The 23310-nt window shown below is 38.2% G+C and overlaps 1 protein-coding gene across 1 annotated transcript; it reads left to right on the forward strand.

Annotated features, from left to right (window-relative positions):
* The first annotated feature begins 2882 nt into the window (after positions 1–2882).
* On the forward strand, positions 2883–10240 carry LOC140712373 (X-linked retinitis pigmentosa GTPase regulator-like). The gene is made up of 4 exons (XM_073018904.1): positions 2883–3078; positions 4502–4559; positions 6151–6239; positions 9815–10240. The coding sequence occupies exons 3-4, from the start codon at positions 6156–6158 to the stop codon at positions 10115–10117; spliced, it is 387 nt and encodes a 128-aa protein (XP_072875005.1). The 5' UTR covers positions 2883–3078; positions 4502–4559; positions 6151–6155; the 3' UTR covers positions 10118–10240.
* Positions 10241–23310: the final 13070 nt, after the last annotated feature.

Here is a 23310-nt window from a genome sequence, read left to right on the forward strand (position 1 = left end):
ACCTGTCTCATACATGTATTGCTCAATGTATTTTTCACAAAGTCAACACACCCATCATAAACTGATCAGCATCCAAATCAAGTGAAAAAACAGTACCAGCTCCCCCAGAAGCTCCACTGTAACCCCCTTCAGTCATTTCCCACTCCCAGCCCCACCCCCCAGCCCCCATCCCAGCGATCTCTCCTTCTTAAAGCATGCAAAGTAATTGTGTTCTTAAGTAAAGGGAAACCTCAGTAGGAACCTTTGCTCTCTTGATCTGTTCCTTAAGAAATATGAAAAGTGTCGCCTTGGACCAGACCAGAGTCTGCACCGGACTGTGCCATGCCTGTCCAATGAAACAAAGGGTACTTTTGTGAGAGGTCAGGCCTATTCACTTCTTTACCGTGATCCTAACACAAGACACAGATGCATGCTGACCATTTCAGACTACCTGTTTACGTCTTATATGGTTCTAGTGCCAAGAATGTACTTAAACTTTACCCTTTCTTTTTATAAAATGACAGTATTCTGCCAGTCACTCCCAAATTGTTTCAGTTTAAAGGTAAGTGCTTTCTGTGATTTCAAGTAGTCGTCCAGATGTGTTTAGAATAATTTTAAATGTGCTTAGTGTGAGTGCTATGTGATTTCTAGTAAAAATGTCATTTTCTAATAGCTTTCTCAAATTTAGAAAATGATATAGTTCCAAAAGTTCTTCATTGTTATAGATTTCTTAAAGTTAATGAGTAAAATTGTAGTTTGTTATGAGTGTTTTACTTATTTCTAAAATAAGGTAAAACTCCCAAGTGTCTTTTTATAATAGCATGATATTATCCTGTGGTTACATGAATACCTCAGTTAACAAGCCCAGTTGGAGTTTACCCAGATGCTAGGTTAGCCAAGCTTTCCAAGTAATTGAGGATTATGCTGGGAACACAGCTCACTGATCCCTCCCTCTGTGAAAAGAGGGGCATAATCTGAAATCCTTTGTCTCAGGAGCACTGTTCTTTTTAGTTAACCTTTCGTTTACGTATATTTATGAAGACAACTATCAGTCATAAGTCTTAAATCTAGTAATCTTCCCATTCCCTTTCAAAGTGAAGTTGTTTCTGATAATTTTAGCTACCCATAATGTATACCTGGCTAGGCATGATACACAATACAAGTCACTCAAAGGGGAAAATCAGGCCAGGCATGGTGGCTCACGCCTGTAATCCTAGCACTTTGGGAGGCCGAGGCAGGAGGATCACCTGAAGTCAGGAGTTTGAGACCAGCCTGGCCAACATGGCGAAACCCCGTCTTTACTAAAAATACAAAAATTAGCTGGGTGTGGTGGTGGGTGCCTGTAATCCCAGCTACTCGGGAGGCTGAGGCAGGAGAATCACTTGGACCCGGGAGGTGGAGGTTGCAGTGAGCCAAGATTGTGCCACTGCACTCCAGCCTGGGTGACAGAGCGAGACCCTGTCTCAAACAAAAACAAAAAACGGGCGGTTGGAATCATGCAGACAAAAACAAAGCTTAAAAGTAAATAGTAACTACCTCGTGTTAGCCCTACGCAGTCTAATCAATCATCATTTGAAATAGCTGTCTGCCCTGGTACCATGTTCCTTTCTCCCACGTTCCTCTCTTGCATACATTGCCCCATGACCTTGGATTAACCTAAATCTAGTTCTCCCTGAGTAACTTCTGAAACTCTTTTTAAAATCTCAAAGCTTCACTTACTTAGGACTTCCTGTCCTCAGTGGGAATGCTATTAGGCCACGCCTTTGCAAATTGGCCTGAGGATGACACTAATGTTTATTACTAAGGTGTACTATGTAAACATCCTCTTCCTAGCCTGGATTTTCGCATTTTATATTTTTACCAGAAGAAAGGTGAGTTAAATTTTAGAGGCATTGTTTTCCAACCATGATTCTGTCAAGTATCAATCAGGCTTTATCCTTAGCCAAACAGCCACTAGAAAGCTGACCACCGAAAGCTAATTACAGCGTTGAAGGGGATATGGTCTGAAGCAAATATTGCCGAGGTGAACTTTGTACAAATGTTATTTGAAGGAGTAAATGGCACTGATTACTGCTTCACATATTTTGGAAGCAGTTATAATAGACTATAAATAAAGTGATAACTTAAGTGTGTAAATGAAAAGTATGGGGGGGAAATCTAATGAGAAACCTAATATCTTAATGACAATAAGAGTATTTCACCCAAAATTAGAAAGTTAAAAAAAAAATTTCAGTGTAGAATAAAGGTTAAAACTAATATTTTCTGCCTATATTTAATAAGCATTCCATGATTTACTATCAGTCTATCCAATCCATAGACAGGTTCTTTTATCATTTGGATTAGCTGGCCAGTAGCCAGATAGAACAAGTTCTGCCTCTGTCTGGTTTTCCTTCTGTTTTTAATAACCATAAGCAAACCATTTAAACGATCTATGTTCCTTTGTCTTTTATCCTGGAATGTAAATAATTATACTTACCTTCCTCATGACTATCAGTGAATTGTTCTTCTGAAGTGATTCTAAATCCCTATATTTTGGAAAATGAACGTAATATATAGATATGATTATGTTATAATGCTACAGTAGACAGAAAGCTTTTTAAACTTTTCTCAAGGTTAAAAGCACTCTGAGACAACCAAGAAAGACTATTTAATTTTTTTTCCATTGCAACCTTGCCATGGGTGCTAATAAGAATTTTGGAAATCCTAGTCATTGAAATAGAGTGGCATGCGTAAAATCCTTGTTAATATAGTAACTTGATATTCAGGATAGATTATGCAGTGTTCTTTGGCTTCAATATTTGAATTAATATTTTTATGGCTTTTTTAGATGACACAAATTATGACAGCAATATCAAATCCCTAGTTCTTTAAAAAGAAAGTCTTACTCTTCTCTGATGGTTAATTTTGTCACAGGATGATGAATTTTCTAAAACTGAGGAACTACAACTGGAAGATGTGGATGAGGAAATTAATGCTGAAAATCTGGAAAGCAAGAAGAAAATTGTGGGAGATGATGAAAGTGTTCCTACAGGTTCCCACAGTAAAACAGAAGGAGCAGAAAGAACCAGTGATGATAGCTCAGCTGAAACCATTGAAAAGGTATGATGCTAGGTGCTTAAGTCCTGACATCCTGGGAGAAAACATACGGGTTCTCTAGTTTCTGCAGAGGAGAGATCCCAGTTGCCTTTGGGATCAGAAATACTTCCATGAATATCTTCATTCATGTGCCATAGGAGAAAGGCTTTGTCTTATTTGTGAATTAGGCAAACTTTGTCTCTAGCACACTTTCTAGAATGCTGCGTGGTAGCATTCTGCCTCCTGCATAAGTGGAAGTAGAGTGGTATGGGCCAGGATAGTACAGTGTTGGGAAATTAACCAAGAAGTTCAACTCTCAGTCCTTGAAATGTTGAAAGTGCAAAGTTAGGAGCCCTGGCACTGGTGGCAGAAATGGGTGTGTATGTGTATGCACACTTGTGTATGTTTTCATGTGTGAATGAATGAAAGTTGGTGATAGCAGTATTTGAAGTTGTGATCAGTTCTTCAAAGGTGCAGCCTAGACAAAAGTATGTATAGAAGGAATAGGAGAAGATATCACTAAGGAAGCAAAAATCACCCTGAAAGTGGAGCTAGACATGCCCAAAACATAATCTCTTCCATTGTCAGTTTTGACCAAGAGTGACCTTGCTAGGAGATAGTTGGTAGGTTTGAAATCATTTATTTGCTAACATTACTCTGGATTAACTTCAGAAGTATGGAATTCCGCAACCAAAACTGAATGACATTGTACTCATTCATTTTTGTTTTCATTTTTTTAGCCTCTCATGCAGAACACTGCGTTAGTCATACCTTCTAGTTGGTGAAACACTGTCATCATTGGTCTGTGCAAGGCTCTTCTCATGTAAATGTATTCCCCTTTAGCTCCATTCCCCTTCCCCTTTTTCCCTAACATAGACAACCACTGCAACATTTTTGTCGTTTTATTTGAATGTGTATTTGTGAAACATGTGTGCATACATGTTTAATTTACAAATTGGCATTGTGCTAAAGGTCATTTGGTTCCTTCTTTAACCGAGACTCCTTTCTCTCACTAAGAAAAAAAAATATTCTAGCAGTTACTGTTTTCTTTCAGAAGAAGAAAATGATTCTGTTTATAGGAAACATTTATGAGTTCAGGTTAGGGTGGTCCTTAAGATTATTTAACACAGCAATCATTAAATACCAATTTGACATTGTAAAATGTTGAGACGAGTCATATGCCAATTAGCGTTCATGAATCTTCTTTGAGGAGAATTCTTGAGTCATACAGTGCTTTTAATCACACAATTTTAAGCCAGGAGGACATTTGGAATCAGTCAGCATCTAAGACCACTCGCTTTACAAGAGCTCAGCAAAGTGAAGTAATTGTCACATGTTTATGTCGTTAGCTAGAGGCGGACTCTGGAACCTGCTTAAAGATTCAGACTAAGTTTTCTAGAACAGCACAGAAATGGTTTTTGTTATATTGCTTTGTTACTGTTTATAGAAAGAAAAAGCCAACCTGGAGGAACGGGCCATTTGTGAATACAATGAAAACCCAAAAGGTAAGAGCATGTTTGATAACATACATACATACATGCATACATATATATGTGTGTGTGTGCCATAATTGAGTAATTATAAGCTTACATGTAAGTTTACATATATGTTATAATTTTTACTGTCATATGATCCTCATAACAAGCTATGAAATATGTGATACAGACTTATCTGTTCTTATATATAACCACCACAGCTTCTTCACATACAAATATTTGCATTATTCATGGCTACTTATGTGTCATTGTTAAGGATTTTTTTTTTTTTTTTTTTGAGACAGAGTTTCACTCTTGTTGTCCAGGATAGAGTGCAATGGCGCGATCTCGGCTCATTGCAATCACCACCTCCCAGGTTGAAGTGATTCTCCTGTCTCAGCCTCCTGAGTAGCTGGGACTATAGTCGCGTGCTACTACGCCTGGCTAATTGTTGTATTTTTAGTAGAGATGGGGTTTCGCCATATTAGCTAGGCAAATCTCGAACTCCTGACCTCAGGTGATCCTCCCGCCTCGGCCTCCCAAAGTGCTGGGATTACAGCATGAGCCACCGTACCCAGCTGGTGTTAAGGAATTTAAGCAGCCTTTTTACTACCTTTTCTCTCTTTATTGAATCAGTATTATTAAATCAAGATTTTGCCCCAAATTCCAATATGTATATCTAGTGCACACTGCCAGATTCCATTGCCCAACCAAGTTGGGACTACTGGGCTGGCCTAAAGCTACAATGGCCACCCAGTTATTTACCCCTGAGGGCCCAGACCTGAGTCTCTTACCATAAACACTGAAGAGAAGTCCTTTCCCAAGCCTACCTATTAGTGTCAGAGAACAGGTGCTGTAGAATAGAAGCAACTGTGATTGCCCTTGCGATCTATATAATCTAGACCCAAATCATCTGTGTTTCTGTAGTACAACTCCCACATTGTTTCCACACCATCACGCTGCAGTATGCATTTTACTGTGTTCTCATAAAAAAATAACTATCTGTAATACTGGATATCTGATCTAAACTTAAGTGAAGAATGAATAGTTTCCTTAATCCTATTCCTTTTAACTTCTGCCACAAGAGTTATACAATATTTTAAGCAAGTGTTAAAAAATGTATCACTTGTAAGTATACTTAACATATAGCCTAAAGCACTACAAAGAAATTAAATATAAGCTTTAAGTAGTTGATAATATAAAATTAAAACAATGCATATGCTGCACAAGTATACTTTAAAGATAATTATTCAGATATAGAACATGTGGATTAATTTGAAACAAAAAATAGCATATCCATTTGAGTACAAAGAATGTAATTATAACTAGGTTAATTTTTAAAGTATTTCGTATTTTACAGAAGTCTCTAACATTTACTATTACCTTTGTAGCTGTATTTGGATACTGGTCATCTAAACATTTACAACTTTGTTGAGGTCATTCTGGGCTTTTCACTTTACCTCAACTTTTCAGGAAATATGCAGTGTAGATATTGTCCACTACTCCAGGGGTGAGCTCTTTTCGTATTACCCCACAACTCAGGGTTCATAGAGTTTCACTGAGAGCATCAGGTCTTTTCCCTATTAGTTAAAACTAGTATTTCTGAATGATCCAATTGTAGGATACATGCTTGGTGATGCAGAGAGCAGTTCATTAGAAATCCTAGAAAATAGTGAATCAACACCAAGCGACATGAAAAAAACACAGAAGGTAAGTGAAATGAATTGTCTTTTTTAATGCTAAGACCAAAGTATTGAATTGTTCCTTTTACTTTTCATATGGCGATCCACATAATGTAACTGTCTTAGTATGAGTTTTTATGGCCCCAAAACCTGAAGAATTTCAGGTGATGTCACATATTTTTAATATACTACCTTTCCTTTGGTTAGCATTTGAATGAAGATCTTCTTTTCATCCCTTTACTTTAACTTATGTTTTACATGTGTCTCTTGTAAATGACCTATACAGCTGGATTTTGTCTTTGACATTTTTAATATGCATACCTAAAATCTAAAGCTCATCAGTATTCCTATCTTTTTTCCCAAATAATGCCAGGACCTTAGAAGAATTTTCTTGCCTATCACCTCTTCTTTCTTATTTTAGAAGTTATGTTACCCAGTATTTAAAATTTTTTAACATCACAAATCATAAGTTTTTAGTAATTTTTATACTACTTTTTTACTCAGCTGTCCTTTCTGGAATTCTTATTCTTCCTGAAGAAATATTTTGAAAGTTCCTATCACAGGTGTCTGTTGATAGTTAAAACTTTTAGTTTCTGTTCACTTGAAAATATCTTTATTTTACCATAGTTCTTGAATGATAGTGTGACTGGTTGACAGTTACTTTCTCTTAGTATCTGCTCCCATTGTTGCTGTCTATAATTTCGCTTTAGTATAATTGCTGATAACTTTGTATATAACCTACCATTCTCTATGGCTGCTTTTTAGATTGTCTTTGATGTTTTCAGTTCACTATGAGATGCTTGAGTATGGAATTTTTTTTTTTTTTTTTTTTTTTTTGAGACGGAGTTTCACTCTTGCTGCCCAGGCTGGAGGTGCAATGGCGCGATCTTGGCTCACCACAACCTCTGCCTCCCGGGTTCAAGCGATTCTCCTGCCTCAGCCTCCCAAGTAGCTGGGATTACAGGCATATGCCACCACACCTGGCTAATTTTGTACTTTTAGTAGAGACGGGGTTTCTCCATGTTGGTCAGGCTGGTCTCGAACTCCTGACCTCAGGTGATCTGCCTGCCTTGGCCTCCCAAAGTTCTGGAATTACAGGCTTGAGCCACCATGCCCAGCAGATATGAATTTTTAAATTTTAACTTACTTGGAATTTATTATGACTCTTGAATCTGAGAATTCATGTCATTTGTCATTTTTTTTTTAAAATTCTCATCCATTATATATTTGAATATTTTCTCTCCCCCCCTTTCAAATTCTGATATAAAACTTTTTATTTTATGGTACATGTCTTTTAATATCACCTTCATATTTTCTATGTGTAAGTGATATTCTGGGTAATTTCAGGGCCTTCATCAATTCCATAGTTTCTCTTCAGCTGAGACTACTTGGCTATTTAACCTACCTATTAAGTTTTAATTTCAGTGACAACATCTTTCACATTTTAAGTCAAGTTGTATTTTTGTTCTTTTTTAAATCAATCTGGTCTTTTAAAATCAGTATCTTGTTTTGTGTGTGTGTGTTTTTTTTTTTTTTAATTCTAGTCCTTTAAGCACGCTTAGTTTACATTCTGTATTTAGTAATTCCAATGTCATTCTTAGGAGTCTAAACATGTGTGTTGCTTTGGCTGACTTGCTAATGGTGATTTGTTTCCATATGTGTTTTGAAATTTGTATTGTGAGTTCATGTTTCACTGGGACTTTTTTTGTGGAAATCCTTTAAGGCCTCAGAGTAAATCCATCTCTAGAGAGTTTGCATTAGCCTTTATTAGCTCTGGAGTGACTGAGGGACCACTTTAAGTTCATTTCTCATTTAAGGGTTGACCACAATGTTTGTAGGTAGACTTATATTAAGGGCATAGTACTTAGAAGGTCCTCACATTATGTAGGGTTCCCCTCATTTTGTGAGATCAAATTGTTTCAAAGTTAAAGGTCTAAGGTATGAGTCAGCAGATGCTATTTCAGTTCTTAATCACCTCTGGGGCTTCCTGTTCCTTCTTTCTTTTTTGGTCTACAAGAATTTCCCTTAGTTTTTGGGGAGATTGCCTGCACATTATAAAATTTTATTTTTTATACTTAATCAGCATTTCTTGGTATTTTATAGTAGCAGACTTTTTGAAGTTGTATATTTCTTCACCTTTTGAAGTTGTGTATTTCTTCACCATAGCAGGAACAGGAGTTCTTCCATTTTAATCCATAGATCCTTTTTCTAGACTCTTACTTTTTGGATTACCACTTTTTGCCCTAGTTTCTCCACTCTTTAAAGCTGGAGGTAAGCTATTATCATTAGCACCATTTTTATTTCTGGAAGAGCCAAATTGTCACCTGGTTTTTGTTTCCTGCTTTTTGTTTTGGCATCTTGTCAAAACCATTATTTGTGTTACCACTCTTCAAGAATCCTATTTTCTTCCTGGCTACATTCTCAAAGGGCCTAAATCAAATGAAACTTTTGTCACCTTCATCTCTTCTGCATGTGGCCCTGTTGGCCACTCCCTTCTTGATGCATTTTTCTCTCCTGACTTCAGAGCTGCCTAGTTTTCCCGATTTTGTACGTACAAACCTTGGTCCTCAGTTCTAGCTCCTCTTCTGCCTGCCTCTCACTCTGCTCTTTTTGTCTCTTTTCTTATATTCTGTTTTCTACCTGCCTGGAATCTCTGGGTTATCAGGGCTACTTTCATCTCTTGCTTATATTCTACCTATCTGTAGCCCCAGCCTCCCCTGAGCAGCAGCTCCACATATTCGACTGCCTACTCAGACCCACACACACAGGCTCACAGCCATCGTTTGGCAGCACTAACTTTTTTTTTTTTTTTTTTTTTTGAGATAGAGTCTCGCTCTGTCGCCCAGGCTGGAGTACAGTGGCACGATCTTGGCTCACTGCAAGCTCCACCTCCTGGGTTACGCCATTCTCCTGCCTTAGCCTCCCAAGTAGCTGGGACTACAGGCGCCCGCCACCACCTCTGGCTAATTTTTTTTTTGTATTTGTAGTAGAGATGGGGTTTCACTGTGTTAGCCATGACGGTCTCAATCTCCTGGCCTCATGATCCGCCCGCCTCGGCCTTCCAAAGTGCTGGGATTACAGGCGTGAGCCACTGCGCCCGGCCAAGCAGCACTAACTTTTTGCCAGAAGTTCTCATCTACAGGAGTGGGGAGGTACATTGTTCTCCTTCAGAATATTACAATAGAAATTCACTGTAGCTGCCATACACTGAGAATCACAGACATGTCCTGAAAATCACCCTTCCTGGATACATTGAAAAGTTACAATAGGTAATATTCTAATTTTAATATATTTTTTCTCTTACAAACTTAACAAAGTGAAACATTAAATTTGTTCTTTGAAGAAAAAGATAATATATCACCAAGGTGTTGATGGTGTTGAATGTTAGACCCTGAGAGGTCTTGTGGTTTTAGGGTGGAATCCTGACTGCCTTTTGGTGAAAGGAAAAATACAGGTGCTAAGAATGCACCTTAATACATGTGGTACCCCATAAAGAGATGATGAAATCATGTTAATACTTGTTGAAAATGATATCCCCTAAATACTGTTAAGTGAATGTTTCACTTATGGAAATGAATATTTGTGTATGTGTTTTTTTCCTAGATTTTTCTATTCAAAAGGGTCCCCTCAATGAATCAAAAGATGGTCAAGGATAACGATGAGCCGCTCTCAGAGATAAAATCCACAGGAGAGCAGATCATTTTAAAAAGCGATAATAAAGATGCTGACCAGAACCACATGAGTCAGAATCATCAGAATATTCCACCAGCAAATACAGAGAAGATCAAAATCCTGTACAATACTATAAATATATATTTATGTTTTCACAGTCACCAAGTGTACTGTAATTTATACTTGAAAAACATTATTATTTATGAAGGAAAGTTTCTGATGGTAATCTTTTAAAGATATAAGTCAACATGTTTTATTCGGCTTCTATCAGTGTGACCAGTTTTGATATTTATTTATGCTAATATTTTTAACAAGTTGTTTCAAAATATGTGTATCTCAATTTCTCCCTCAAGTGTTATGGCCTTAACTGTTCGGTGTTGCAATAAAAAAAATATTTTTATACATTGAAAATTGAAATAAGATATTTCATAGTTTTTACTAAACAATTTGACTTCTTTATAATTTTATAAGGCAATATTTGCAATCTCATGACACTGTAACAGTTTTTGATGTATTTACAGTTTTTACAAAACTGAGGTAAAATTGTTTATAATGAACATATTTTAATAAACTGTATCTGGTCAGTTCCACTGTTAAAATTGATGAGTGTTAATAAAATTAGGAGGTGCTTGGCATTAGCAATTGACAAAATGGGGGCAAAAATAATTTTAAAATATAGACGTATGCAAAATGCATTTACCCCTGAGTAAAGAAAATTTCATTGCAACTGTATAAACAGTACATCTTGTGGACAACTGAGTGCAGAAGTTTCTTTGCTTCCCACTCCTTTCTTTTTCTTTCTTTTTTTTTTTTTTTTCTTTTTTCTTTTTTTTGAAACAGAAGCTCTGTCACCCAGGCTGGAGTGCAGTAGCACAATCTCGGCTCACTGCAACCTCCGCCTTCCGGGTTCAAGCGATTCTTCTGCCTCAGCCTCCCGAGTAGCTGGGACTACAGGCACACGCCACCACACCCAGCTAATTTTTGTATTTTTAGTAGAAACAAGGTTTCACCATATTGGCCAGGTTGGTCTCGAACTCCTGACCTCGTGATCCGCTTGCTTCAGCCTCCCAAAGTGGTGGGATTACAGACGTGAGCCACCGTGCCCAGCCCCTACTCCTTTCTTTAGGGAAGTGATTTGCCATGAAAACATTGCAGATTATGTGGCATCATCTGGAGCGTTTGACCATTCCACCCATCACCACCATAGGAGAGGTGAACATAGCTAGGCTTGCTCATTTCAACTGTCTCTGGCATTGACAGTAGTAACCACATTTGGTTCAGTCACACAGTGCTCTGCCACAAAGAATAAGAATGGTAAAGCTGCTAAGTCTTGTGTCATTCCATTTTTGTGTTGCTATACCTACCTGAGGCTGGGTAATTTATAAAGAAAAGAGGTTTAATTGGCTCATGGTTCTGTAGGCTGTACACGGAGCTTGGTGGCATCTGCTCAGCTTCTGGTGAGGCTTCAGTTAGCTTGTACTCATGGCAGAAAGCAAAGCGGGAGCAGGCACGTCACATGGTAGGCGAAAGAGGAAGCAAGAGAGAGAGGGTGGAAGTGCCACATTCTTTTAACCAACCAGATGTTACATGAACTCTGAGTGAGAACTCACTCATTATGGGAGAGGAAGGCACCAAGACATTCATGAGGGATCTGCTTCCATGACCCTAAATACCTCCCACCAGGACCCACCTCCAACATTGGGGATTACATTTCAAGGTGAGATTTAGAGGGAACAAACATCCAAACCATATCAGGTCTACTCTGATAGAAACATTGTTTGTTTATGCTTTCAGGTACTACTTATTCAATGGAGCAAACTATCTTCATTTTCCCCATTCTAACTTGTGAATAGAACATTTTCTTCTTTAGTCACAGTGACCATTGCTCCATTTAAACAAAGAAAAAGAAACTTTGTCTTTGCATTTCATGCACAGGGGTTGTAAGGATGTTAATTCAGAATAGATGTGATTTTGAAATCTTAAAAAGTAGTCTTCTGTGTAAATGTTACATTTAGTAGAATTTTAATTTTATTAAAGGTAAATATAATAAAAAGTGGCTATTGCAATGACAGTACAATATTGCAAAAATACTAAAATATAAACTACAGGAGTCAAGTGGAAGTAAAGCTCACAAGTGGTAGTAAGATATGTCAGTTGTGGTAGGCAGAATTCTAAGATGACCCCCAAGGTTCTCACCTGCTGGTGCCACATGCTGTCAGTAATCCCTTCCTCATGAGTGTGGGTTGGACCAGTGAATATGATGGCATGTCATGTCTTTGCTTAGGTTACATATTGTGGAAAAGAGAAAAGATTTTGCAGATGTAATTAAAATTCCTTGTTAGTTGACTTGAAGTTAAGCAAAAAAGAGATACTCCTAAGTGGCCATGACCTAATCAGATGAGCCCTTTCTAAGAGGCTCTAAAGGTCTGACATGGAAGAAGTCAGAGAGATTCAAAACAGCAGAGATGCTCTCCTGTTGGGCTTGAAGAAGCCAACTGCCATATTTATGGAGAGGGCCATGTGCCAGGGAGTGGTGGACAACCTTTAGGATTGGAAGGCCTCAGTCCTACAACTGCAAGAAATTTAATTCTGCTAGCACCCAGTGAGCCTGGAAGGGGAACCTGATCCTCAGATTGGACCACAGCCCTGGCTGGCACCTTGATTACAGCCTTGCGAGACCCTGAGCAGAGGACCCAGTTGGGCAGTACTCAGACTACTGACCCATAAAAACAGCGAGATAATAAATACATGTATCTGTCCGCTAAATTTATGGTAATTTATTGTGCAGCAGTAAAAACTAATAACACTTGTATTATGGGGCAGAACCTGTCTGTATGGTGGCTTCCTTCATCAAAGCCAACAGGGAAGGGTCAATAGACTCTGCTAACAAGACAGAGGTCATAATTTTAGGTTACATGATCATGAAAGTGACATCCATCTTTGCCAAATTCTGCTGGCTAGAAGCAAGTCACAGGTCCCACCCACACTCAAAGTGAGGGGATAGCACAAGGGCATGAATACCAGAAGGCAAGGATCATAAAGATCATCTTAGAACCTCCCCACTGTACTGGTCATTTGGCCAGTCATTCAAAAAGAGAAAGGGACAGCTTAGAGACCAAGGAAATCAAATAGCTTTTAGGCAAATAGCTTATTTCCAATGAAAGGATTAAGTCCAGACACTTGGAGGAGGTGCATGAGACAAACCTTACCAAGTAGATGAAGTATCCCTGCTTTGTTAGAGGTCTCAAAACAATTGATACTTTTTAATAAGGTGATTTGTTGAAAATCATCAATACCAAGAGATAATTTTAATAATAAGGGTACACATTTTTATAAAAACCACTATAAAAACATACCAGCCATCTGCCCTTGGGCTTTGAATACTTGTATTATATTTCTTTTCTAGATTTGGTTCCCTATCTGGCATTTACATTGAAGAAATACCAAGTATCTCCTATATGCCAGAAACTAAGAAAACAAAGCTACAGTTACATGTGAGTGAAATGAAGAAAATGGGGTGTGACTCTGATGATCAATAAGAGATATTATGGCAATTTAAAAACCTATTTTCTAAATGAATGGACACTAAACTTAAAATATATCTGAGAACTCTTTAAAAACACAGAAGAGATAATCGATAGAATTGAATATAATGATCAATTTATACTAGTTTCAAAAATAAATGGAGTTGCATTTACTGATAACTTATTTATTTGAGACAGGGTCTTGCTCTGTCACTCAGGCTGGAGTGTAGTGGCGTGATCTCAGCTTACTGCAACCTCTACCTCCTGAGCTTAAGTGATCCTCCCACCTCAGTCTCCGAAGTAGCTGGGATTACAGGCATACACTACCACAAGCAGCTAATTTTTGTATTTTTTTGTAGAGTTGGGGTTTCGCTATGTTGGCCCGACTGATCTCGAACTCCTGGGCTCAAGCAATCTGTCTGCCTGGGCCTCCCAAAGTGCTGGGATTACAGGCGTGAGCCACCGCTCCTGGCTGCCCTTACTGATAACTTTATAGCTTTACAAAAAGTTAAATGATTTCTTCTAATCCCCAAACTACTCATATTTGTTATCTTTCCTATTCATTCCTTTCTCCTCTCTATAATGGTATGACTTTACATTTTCTTACTGACCTTAATGGGACCTGAAAAATAGAATCCATTGACTTGAGCATTAGGGAATCATTGATATTGTTCAGATATATTATGAACAATTGACATTGTTCAGATATATTATGGATCAAATGTTAAATAGGTATTAATTTTTTAAATATCAGCAGTGATAAGATTTTTAGGTCTTATAAAAAAGCATGCAAATCCTTGTCAAAACATTTAAGATCAAAGAAAATTTGGTATTCAAAAAGTCCCTCCTTATACAATAAGAAAATGTAGTTTTGAAAGGTGCTTTTATATAATATTAGTTTCCCAGGGCTGCCTTAACAAAGTACTACAAACTGGGTGGCTTAAAAAAGCAGATACGTGTTGCCTCGCAGTTCTGGATGCTGGAAGTCTGAAGTCACGGTGTTGGCAGAGCCGTGCTCCCTCTGAAGGGACCAGGGAAGGATCTCTCCCAGGTGTCTCTCCTAACTTCTGGTAGTCTCAGGCATTCCATGGCTTACAGATGTATCACTGGAGTCCTTTGTCTTCATACTATCTTCCTTCTGTGTGTATTTGTGTCCACATTTTCTCCTTTTATAAGGATACCAGTCGTAATGGATTAGAACCTACCCTAAGTATTCCCTTATAACTTGATTACCTCTCTAGAGACCCTGTTTCCAAATAAGATTACATTCCGAGTCACTGGGAGTTAGGACTTCAACATATCTTTTTGGGGGAAACAAAATTCAGCCCATATCAGTGCTTCAGTTTGACAGCTACACATCATACCAAGAAAACCCTTCAATTGTTTATAGTGTCTGGTCTCCTAAATTCTTTTGCTAGAAACTCTTGCTAAATCCTGGATATTTAATGATATGTCTCCAGTGGAGGCACTTTGTGATGTTAAAACTTTCATTTAATGTATCTCCAGTTACATCAAGGCAGGAATTGTCAGGGTTATCTTTTTCAGTATCCTAGACACAATGAGCAAGTATTAAATGTTAAGTGATGACTAAACAAATGATCACATTTACACTTGTAGTGTTTGCACAAGGATTTGTTTCTCAGAAATTTGTGCACACATGCATTAAGGTTAAACTCCATTTTTTAAAATATTTGCCATATGCTTCATTGCAGTACAATTCTGTTACCCATACGCTATTATAAATCCAAAGAGGGAAAACAAAATCTTTCCATGAGCAGGGAAGACCCTGTCTCTTCCAACAGAACACCGTCAGAAGCATCCAAAAGGGGAATATTTGGTCAACTAGTATTATAATCATCAGGGTTGTGGCAACAAGAAAGAAGTTATTGTCACAGACTGCTACCCACAGGAGACCTAAGTGGCCACAGGATTAGAGATAAGATGCAGAATACGCATTATGGGACAGAGCCATACTGATTTCTGTACTATGTTCATCAACTTCAGTTCAGAGATTTTCTGCCCACTTTGATTTTGTGAGGCAACCAAAATCGAAAGTATCTCTGTACTTAATATTTCCTTTTGCTGGGGCCCATGATTTAAAGATTTCTCATCTGATAGTAGTTCTTTAAAAAGCATAGAATACCCGCCAGGCGTGGTGGCTCACACCTGTAATCCCAGCACATTGGGAGGCCGAGGGGGAGGTATTACTTGAGCCCAGCAGTTTGACGTCAGTCTGGCTAACATGGCAAAACCCCATGTCTATGAAAAATACAAAAATTAGCCAGGCATGGTGGTGCTCGCCTGTAATCCCAGGTACTCAGGAAGCTGAGGCAGGATAATTGCTTGAACCTGGGAGGCGGAGATTGTAGTGAGCCAAAATCGCACCACTGCGCTCCAGCCTGAGTGACAGCAAGACTCTGTTTCAAAAAAACAAAAAAAGGCTTAGAGTATCATTTTAGACAGAACTTTAACATGTGCTTTACTTTTTTACCTTGTAAGAATAAGAAACTAGTAAGTAAAAAGAGGAGGCAAATCAAAAGTTTGGAAAAATCTTCTCAGGAATGAGGGAGATACTTTATTGAATTGAACAAAGAATGCATTTAAACTAGGAGTCACATAACTAAATTGTTTTCAGTGGCTGGGCAGGTAAGCACATTGGAGCTGCTGCCAGTCTGTTCTAGCTGGCAATTGCTCTGTTTCCCAGTATTGCGCTCTGATTGCCAGCCCCTCAGCTGTTTTAAAAAGAAGCTGGAAATCTGGGTTTTTATATGGATAACTCATTCACATACACATGTGTGCATGCGTGTGTGTGTGTGTGTGTGTGTGTAAACTTAGGGCCAAACCATAACTACAGGCTGAATTTGGCTCTCAGGGGGCCAAGTTGTGACCTCTGTTTTAAACAACGTACATTATTTTGGCAAGAGAAAGTAGTTTACAAGGAAAACATGTTGAAATAGACCCTGGATTTATCTCAGTTGTAATCTTTCCTAATTTGATCTCAGATTTTAAGCAGGAAATGAGAGTTAAAGAATTGACTAGAAAAGTGACCATTCTACTAAGGTAATTGAAGTTTCCTGTTGCATACAGATGCATACTAAGCCTTTGGAGTGTGGGGAGTCAGGATCATGAGGTAGTGCAACTGTATTCAACAGTGAAGTAGGATGTTTCTGTTGGAAGAAGCTACAGTAAAGTTCAGAGACAGCAGACAGACTTGATAAGCAGTCCCTCTAACAATTGTGACAGAGGAGTACTTTGGCATAGTGTTACTGTACAATACTAATCACCAAAAACATCAGGAAATGTTATCCTAACCCTGAAAATATTCACTAAAACTACAACATGAAAACGTATCTGGCCACAGCAAGCTGCATTCCCAAATAGTGTCACTTGCTTCTATTTTCATCTGGTATGTATACTGTGTTTATTATAATAGATGAAATGTCTTAAGTAGCAGTGGGCTAGAGAACTGTATCTGACTCTAAGGAATGTGTAAGTGACAATAAGACACTTTTTATTTTTACTTAAGAAAGATCTTATCTGGTTCAGTGGTAAAAATCTGTCCCATCCTGGCTAACATGGTGAAACCTTGTCTCTAGTAAAAATACAAAAAATTAGCCTGGCATGGTGGAGGGTGCCTGTAGTCCCAGCTACTCGGGAGGCTGAGGCAGGAGAATGGCGTGAATCTGGGAGGCAGAGCTTGCAGTGAGCCAAGATCGCGCCACTGCACTCCAGCCTGGGTGACAGAGTGCAACTCCATCTGGAAAAAAAAAAAAAATCTGTCCCAAGGTGAACACCTTTTCACCTTTTTAATATTCTATAAAATCTTTTGAGTTTTAGAAGCAGTCTGTCCAAGTAATTTGTTCAGAACCTGTCAAAATAGTAGTACACTACTTTTAAAGTTTTTACAGAATTTTCCCTGTGGACACAAAGGTTATTACAGCAGAAAAGTTTTCTGTTGTATTGTTTTTAGCCTATAATTACTTAAAAATCATTAAAACTCTGTGCATGTGAACATTTGATTTTATATTTATAGGTAACATATGTTACAACTTGCCATCAGATTTATATTGACTTCTTAATTATTACAACTATTTAATTTACTGCATATAGCAATTAATTAGAAAATTAATATAAAAGTTTAAACCAATTGGAGAAAATTTTAAGCAAAAGATAGACGTATAAGTTGTTTTTCTCAGTAATTACTAGATAATATAAGACTTTAGAAATTTAAGCTGGAAAATTTACTGTAAATATTAAACTTCTTTGTTTAAAATTAGTCTGTTGTGGTTTTTAAAAACTTTTTTATTTTGAAATATTTCAAATATACAAGAAAGTATAATATAGTAAATACCCAAGAACCCATCACATAGATCTTTCACTTATACTTTGCTATGTTTGCTTCATGTTTTAACTAGACATCCTGACATTCCAACCTTAAATACATCAGGATGCATGTCAACAAATGACATTTTGTGCATTGTCCTGTGTAACCACAATACTCGTATCTTGCCTAACAAATTTAGCAATAATTTTCTAATGTCAACTGCTACCCAATCTCATATTCACATTTCCGTTGCTCTTCTCAAAATGTCTTTTACAAGCTGGTTCATTTAAACTGGAAATCAATCAAGGTCCATGCCCTGCATTTGTTTTTTAGTCTTTTAAGTCTCTTTCAATCTAAAAGAGTTATCTTCCCATTTTTTTTTTTTTTCATGGCATTGACATTTTACAAATAGGGACAGTTGTCTTGTAAAATGTAATTATGAATTTAAAAGCAAGTCTCTAGATTTCTAATAATTCCCAGTAAGTGGCTCAGACCATCCTACCACTGGGAACAGGTAGAAAAGTTGGACTAAAGTATATCTATTGAAACAAATTTGAAAGTATCTGAATGCTATCAGGACAGTAAAGAAGTATGAGGTTCGGATCACCTGAGGTGAGGAGTTCAAGACCAGTCTGACCAACATGGTGCAACCCTGTCTCTACTAAAAATACAAAAAAATTATCCAGGCGTGGTGGCATGCGCCTGTAATCCCAGCTAATTGGGAGGCTAAGGCAGGAGAATTGCTTGAACCTGGGAGGCGGAGGTTGCAGTGAGCCAAGATCAAGCTACTGCACTCCAACCTGAGCAACAGAGCAAGACTTCATCTAAAAAAATAAGAAGAAGAAGAATTATGAGGTCAAAATTTGGGAGAGAAATGAAGCCCAAAGAGATACGCCTGGCACATGGGGCTGCTTTTTACCACGAGGTATTAGTTGTTTCTGAAGTTTAATATTTTCAAGGAATTAATATAAAACAGTGAGAACTTTAGTAGAAAATGGAAGCTGTGAAAAAAATAATAAATTTTAAATTCTAGAACTAAATACAAACAGTAAAATGAAGACATCAGTGTGTGGATTTACTCATATATTGATGGAAGGAAAGTAAACTGAAAGAGTCCAGAAGAAAATATGATGTGAGAGACAAAATTATGCAAAATACAAAAGAGAGTTGTTGAGATATTTGTAGTAGTATGACATGGTCAAATATATGTGTAATTAGAATCCCAAAAAGAGAAGAGAAAATGGAACAAAAGCAATAGTTGAAGAAAAATTTCTGAGAACTTTTCAAAATGAAAGGTCATAGCCCAAAGACTCAAGAGGCACTAAAAACCCCAAGCAAGAAAAATATAAAACAACACTAATCCATAATAAAATTACTTAACACCTGTGCTAGAGTGTGACTCCATTGGTGATGTTCATTGACAATTTTTAAGCCCACTCTTCCCTGTTTCCCTCTGCCCTACATCTGGGCAAGCTGATAAGAAAGCCCAGGTGCTCCGTCCTTTGGTAGTAGCTGGAAGTTCAAAACACTCAAGCCTCAGCCTGCATGTGGGAACATTTATCCCAGCCCCACCCCTCAGCTACCATAAAAATCCCAAGCCAGTCTTCTTTCTCTATTTTCTCAAGACGTTTTTCGACCAGCTTAGGATGCGTGCATGCCTGCTTTCCCCAGTAAGACTCATCATGTATGTAATAAACATTTTCATACCTTCTGGATGTGTATGTGACATCATCATAAGTAAATCTTGGGTTGGGGGGAAATTCATTTCACCTCTGTGAGGTGACCACAGCACCACCAAACATAAAAATATTTAAAGCTGTCAGGAAGAATGGCATATTGAAAGGAACACTATGAAGACATAACTGACTTCTCAACAGAAACTGTGAAAGCCAAAAGGTAATGTAATTATTTTTTAATGTAATGAAAGAAAACAGATCAGGTGTGGTAGCTCATGCCTGTAATCCTAACACTTTGGGAGGCCAGAGCAGGAGGATCACTTGAGCCCAGGAGTTCGAGACCAGCCTGGGCAACATGGCAAAAGCCCATCTCCACAAAAAATACAAAAACTAGCCAGGTGTGGTGGTGTGCTTTTGTAGTCCCAGCTACTTGGGAGGCTGAGATGAGAGGATTGCTTGGGCCCGGGAGGTCAAAGCTGCAGTGAGCCAAGATCATGCCACTGTACTCCAGCCTGGGTGACAGAGTGAGACCCTGTCAAAAAAAAAAAAAACCCTGCCGAATTAGAATTTCAGATCCAGAGAAAATTTATTTCAGAAATGTAGGTAGCAGAAACATTTTAAAACAAAAGGTGATATTTCAAAGGGATACCTGCACCCCCATGTTTATTGTAGCACTATTTACAATAGCAAAGATATGAAATCAACCTAAATGTTTATTAACAGATGAATAGATAAAATGTGGTGTATATATACACAATGTAATATTATTCATCCACCAAAAAGGATGACATCCTGTTATTTGCAGCAACATGGATAGAACTGGAGGTCATTATATTAAGTGAAATAAGCTAGGCACAGAAAGACAAATTTCACATATTCTCACTCGTGTGTGGGAAACAAAAATGTTGATTTCATAGAGATAGAAAGTAGAATGATTGTTACCAGAGGCTGGGACAGGTGCATGGAATGAGGATGAAGAGAGGTCAGTTAATGGATACAAACATATAGACATCAGATGTACAAACATATAGATAGAAGGAACAAGTTTTAATCTTCAATAGTAGAGTAGGGTGACTATATAATTAACAACAATGTATTGTAAATTTCCGTATCGTTAGAAGAGAGGACTTGAAATGTTTCCAACACATAGAAATGATAAATACTTAAGGTGATAGATCCCTTAAATCTGACTTGATCATTACACGTTCTAAGCATGTAATAAAATACCACACGTATCTCACAAATATGCACAAATATGTATCAATAAAAATTTTAAATACAAAAGGTGATATTTGTCACTAGCAGTCTCACACTAAAGTAATATTAGATGTTTCAATACATTTAAGGCAGTATTCCTCAACCAGGGAGATTTTCCCTCTCCCCACCCCAGCGGACATTTGACAATATCTGGAGACATATTTGGTTGTTACAACTTGGAGTGGGGAGGTGGTGAGGAGAATGCTACTGGCATGTAGTGAGTGGAGGCCAGCGACACGGTATCCTACAATGCACAGGATAACCCTGAAAACGACTTTTCCATTCCTAAGTGTTAATAATACTGAAGTTAAAAATGCCTGCCCTCAAGAAAGGAAAACTTAGATTCACACAAAAACTTGTATTCGAATGTTTTATAGAAGCTCTAGTCACAATCTCCAACACCAGGAAACAACACAAATATCCTTCGATAGTAATTGGAAAGCAAACTATATTAGGTCTGTATAATGGAATGCTACTCGGCCTTAAAAAGAAATAAATTGTTGATATCTGCAGCAACTTGAATAAATCTCAAAGGCACTATGCTGAGTGAAAGAAACTAATCTCAACAGTTTACCTACTGTATGATTTCATTTCTATGAGAGTCGCGAAAACACAAAACTGTTAATGATGGATGACAGATCAGTGGTTTCAAGGGGTTAAGGGTGTGACTTCAAATGAGTATTATGAGGCAGTGTTTTGAAATAATGGAATGGTTTGTGTCCTAATTTTTGTGATAAAGCATGAAACCGTAAATGTGTAAAATTTATAAAACTGTAGAACTGTTTACACAAAAAGATCAGTGTTATTACATGTTAGTTTTTTTTAAGTACAATCAAAATATACTTTAAAACAACCCAATCCAGGAAAATAAATTATATGGCCCCAAAACAATGAGGTCAGATAATCTGGCTTCATCTAAAGATAAAATCTGGGTTATCTTAGAGTAGTGATTCCTAGTCAAGGGTATATGTAAAACACAAGGAAGTTTTTCAAATATAACTGCCTATGTCTTATCTAGTTCTGATTCACTAGGTCAAGGCTAGTCTTTTGGGATATACGTCTTTTAAAATAGCTTCCTAGTAATTCTGATACAACACTAAGAATTGAGAATAACTGATCTGAACTTAAAAATTACTATACACCTTCAGAATGTTATTTCTCGCAAATAAGCTTCTGGTAATAATTAGCAGAAATTTCCAGGTTATATTCTCTGAAAGTCATGGTTGTGTTAGTCTGGGAGTTTAACTGCTCTAACAAAGATACTCCAAATACAAGTTGTTAAATGATAAATGTTTATTTCTTGTTCACATCATAGAACTCTAAGGGTGAGTAGCTGACTTTGCTCCACACATTCAGGGACCTTAGCATCTATCATCTCATGGCTTTAACATTTTCTTTGGGCCTTGGCATTTTCCAGGCCTGAAAGTGGCATGTATCACTCTGCCCACACTCCACTGATGTTCAATGACATGTGCCCAACTTACTACAAGGGAAATTGGAAAGTGTAGGCTAGTTGTGATCCCAGAAAAACAAGGAAACTACCACAATGGAATATACCTACTCTGTGTGCCAGTGAAGAGCAAATCCACATGCTTTCACAATTAACTCAGTGAAGGAACATGAAATATTTATTTTAATACTTTTTATAATTTAAAACTCATTTTTAGAAGACAATTCTAACAGCATAAAACAGTCAAGTTTTCTCCAAAGCGTAAATGTGTTTTGATTTTCCTCTAATTCAGTCTTGAGGAATCTCTCTGGGGAGTGGCTATAGATTCTAGCCCTGCCCTGACAGAACTCCAGGGGAAGGTTACAAACAGCTTTTCATGGGACACCACTTTTTTTTCTTTCTTTCTTTTTTTTTTTTTTTTTACCTGACAGCATTTTACTGGGTCAAGAAAGACACAAAAAGGATCATGGGTCGGGGGTGGTGTTCACAGGGTTTGAAAATCTGATTGCCTCCAGCCCAGAGGATTTAGAAACCAGGCTCTTCAGGGAGAAAGCCAGGAGACTACATGTGGTCACAGTGTTCCCAGGCCAGGTGTGTGTGGAGCGGGACAGGTGCTGATCTAGGATGACAAGATGTCAGTGACTGATATGGTGGGACTGATCAGAAAGCAGGTGTATGTGTGCTGGGGGTTAGGGGGCAGGCCTAGATAGAGTCACAATGACCTCAGGTGTCCCCAGGTCAGGTGGGTGTGAAGAGAAGGGGAGCCATCACTTGAGCACAGGTGACAAAGTCCTCGGGCTGGCTAGGGGTCGATGTGTATTTCTGGAGAGGTCAGACACACACTCACCAAGATGGTGGTAGTGAAACTGGTCACAGGGGTTTGACGGGGCCTGGTGTATGTGGGAGGGGGTTCTGCTGAACCCAATGCCAAGGTCATCGTGGCCAGGTTGGGGAAAAGGGACAACCCCCCTCCCCCACGCCAGACGCCGTCACAGGGAGAGCGAGTGGGAGAATCCTCGGGTCAGAAGAGATGGGGAGGGGTTCGATGTGGTCAGGTGACCTCAGGTGTACCCAGGCCAGACGTGCGTGTGTGCATGGATTGTCTGCTGCACTGCCATGACGAACTCCCAGGCCGAGGGAGGGGGTGCTGGACAGTCTCTGAGATGACGGGAGTGGAATCATCAGGTCAGAAAGGA

The sequence above is a fragment of the Chlorocebus sabaeus genome, chromosome 9 (assembly GCF_047675955.1).
Source record: "Chlorocebus sabaeus isolate Y175 chromosome 9, mChlSab1.0.hap1, whole genome shotgun sequence".
In the NCBI taxonomy this organism is placed as follows: Eukaryota; Metazoa; Chordata; class Mammalia; order Primates; family Cercopithecidae; genus Chlorocebus; species Chlorocebus sabaeus.

Excerpts from the sequence above, each read along its gene's own strand:
- LOC140712373 (XM_073018904.1), top strand. The coding sequence starts at position 6,156 with ATGCTTGGTGATGCAGAGAGCAGTTCATTAGAAATCCTAGAAAATAGT. Across the intron at positions 6,240-9,814 it reads ACATGAAAAAAACACAGAAG|ATTTTTCTATTCAAAAGGGT; the intron begins GTAAGTGAAATG and ends TTTTTTTCCTAG.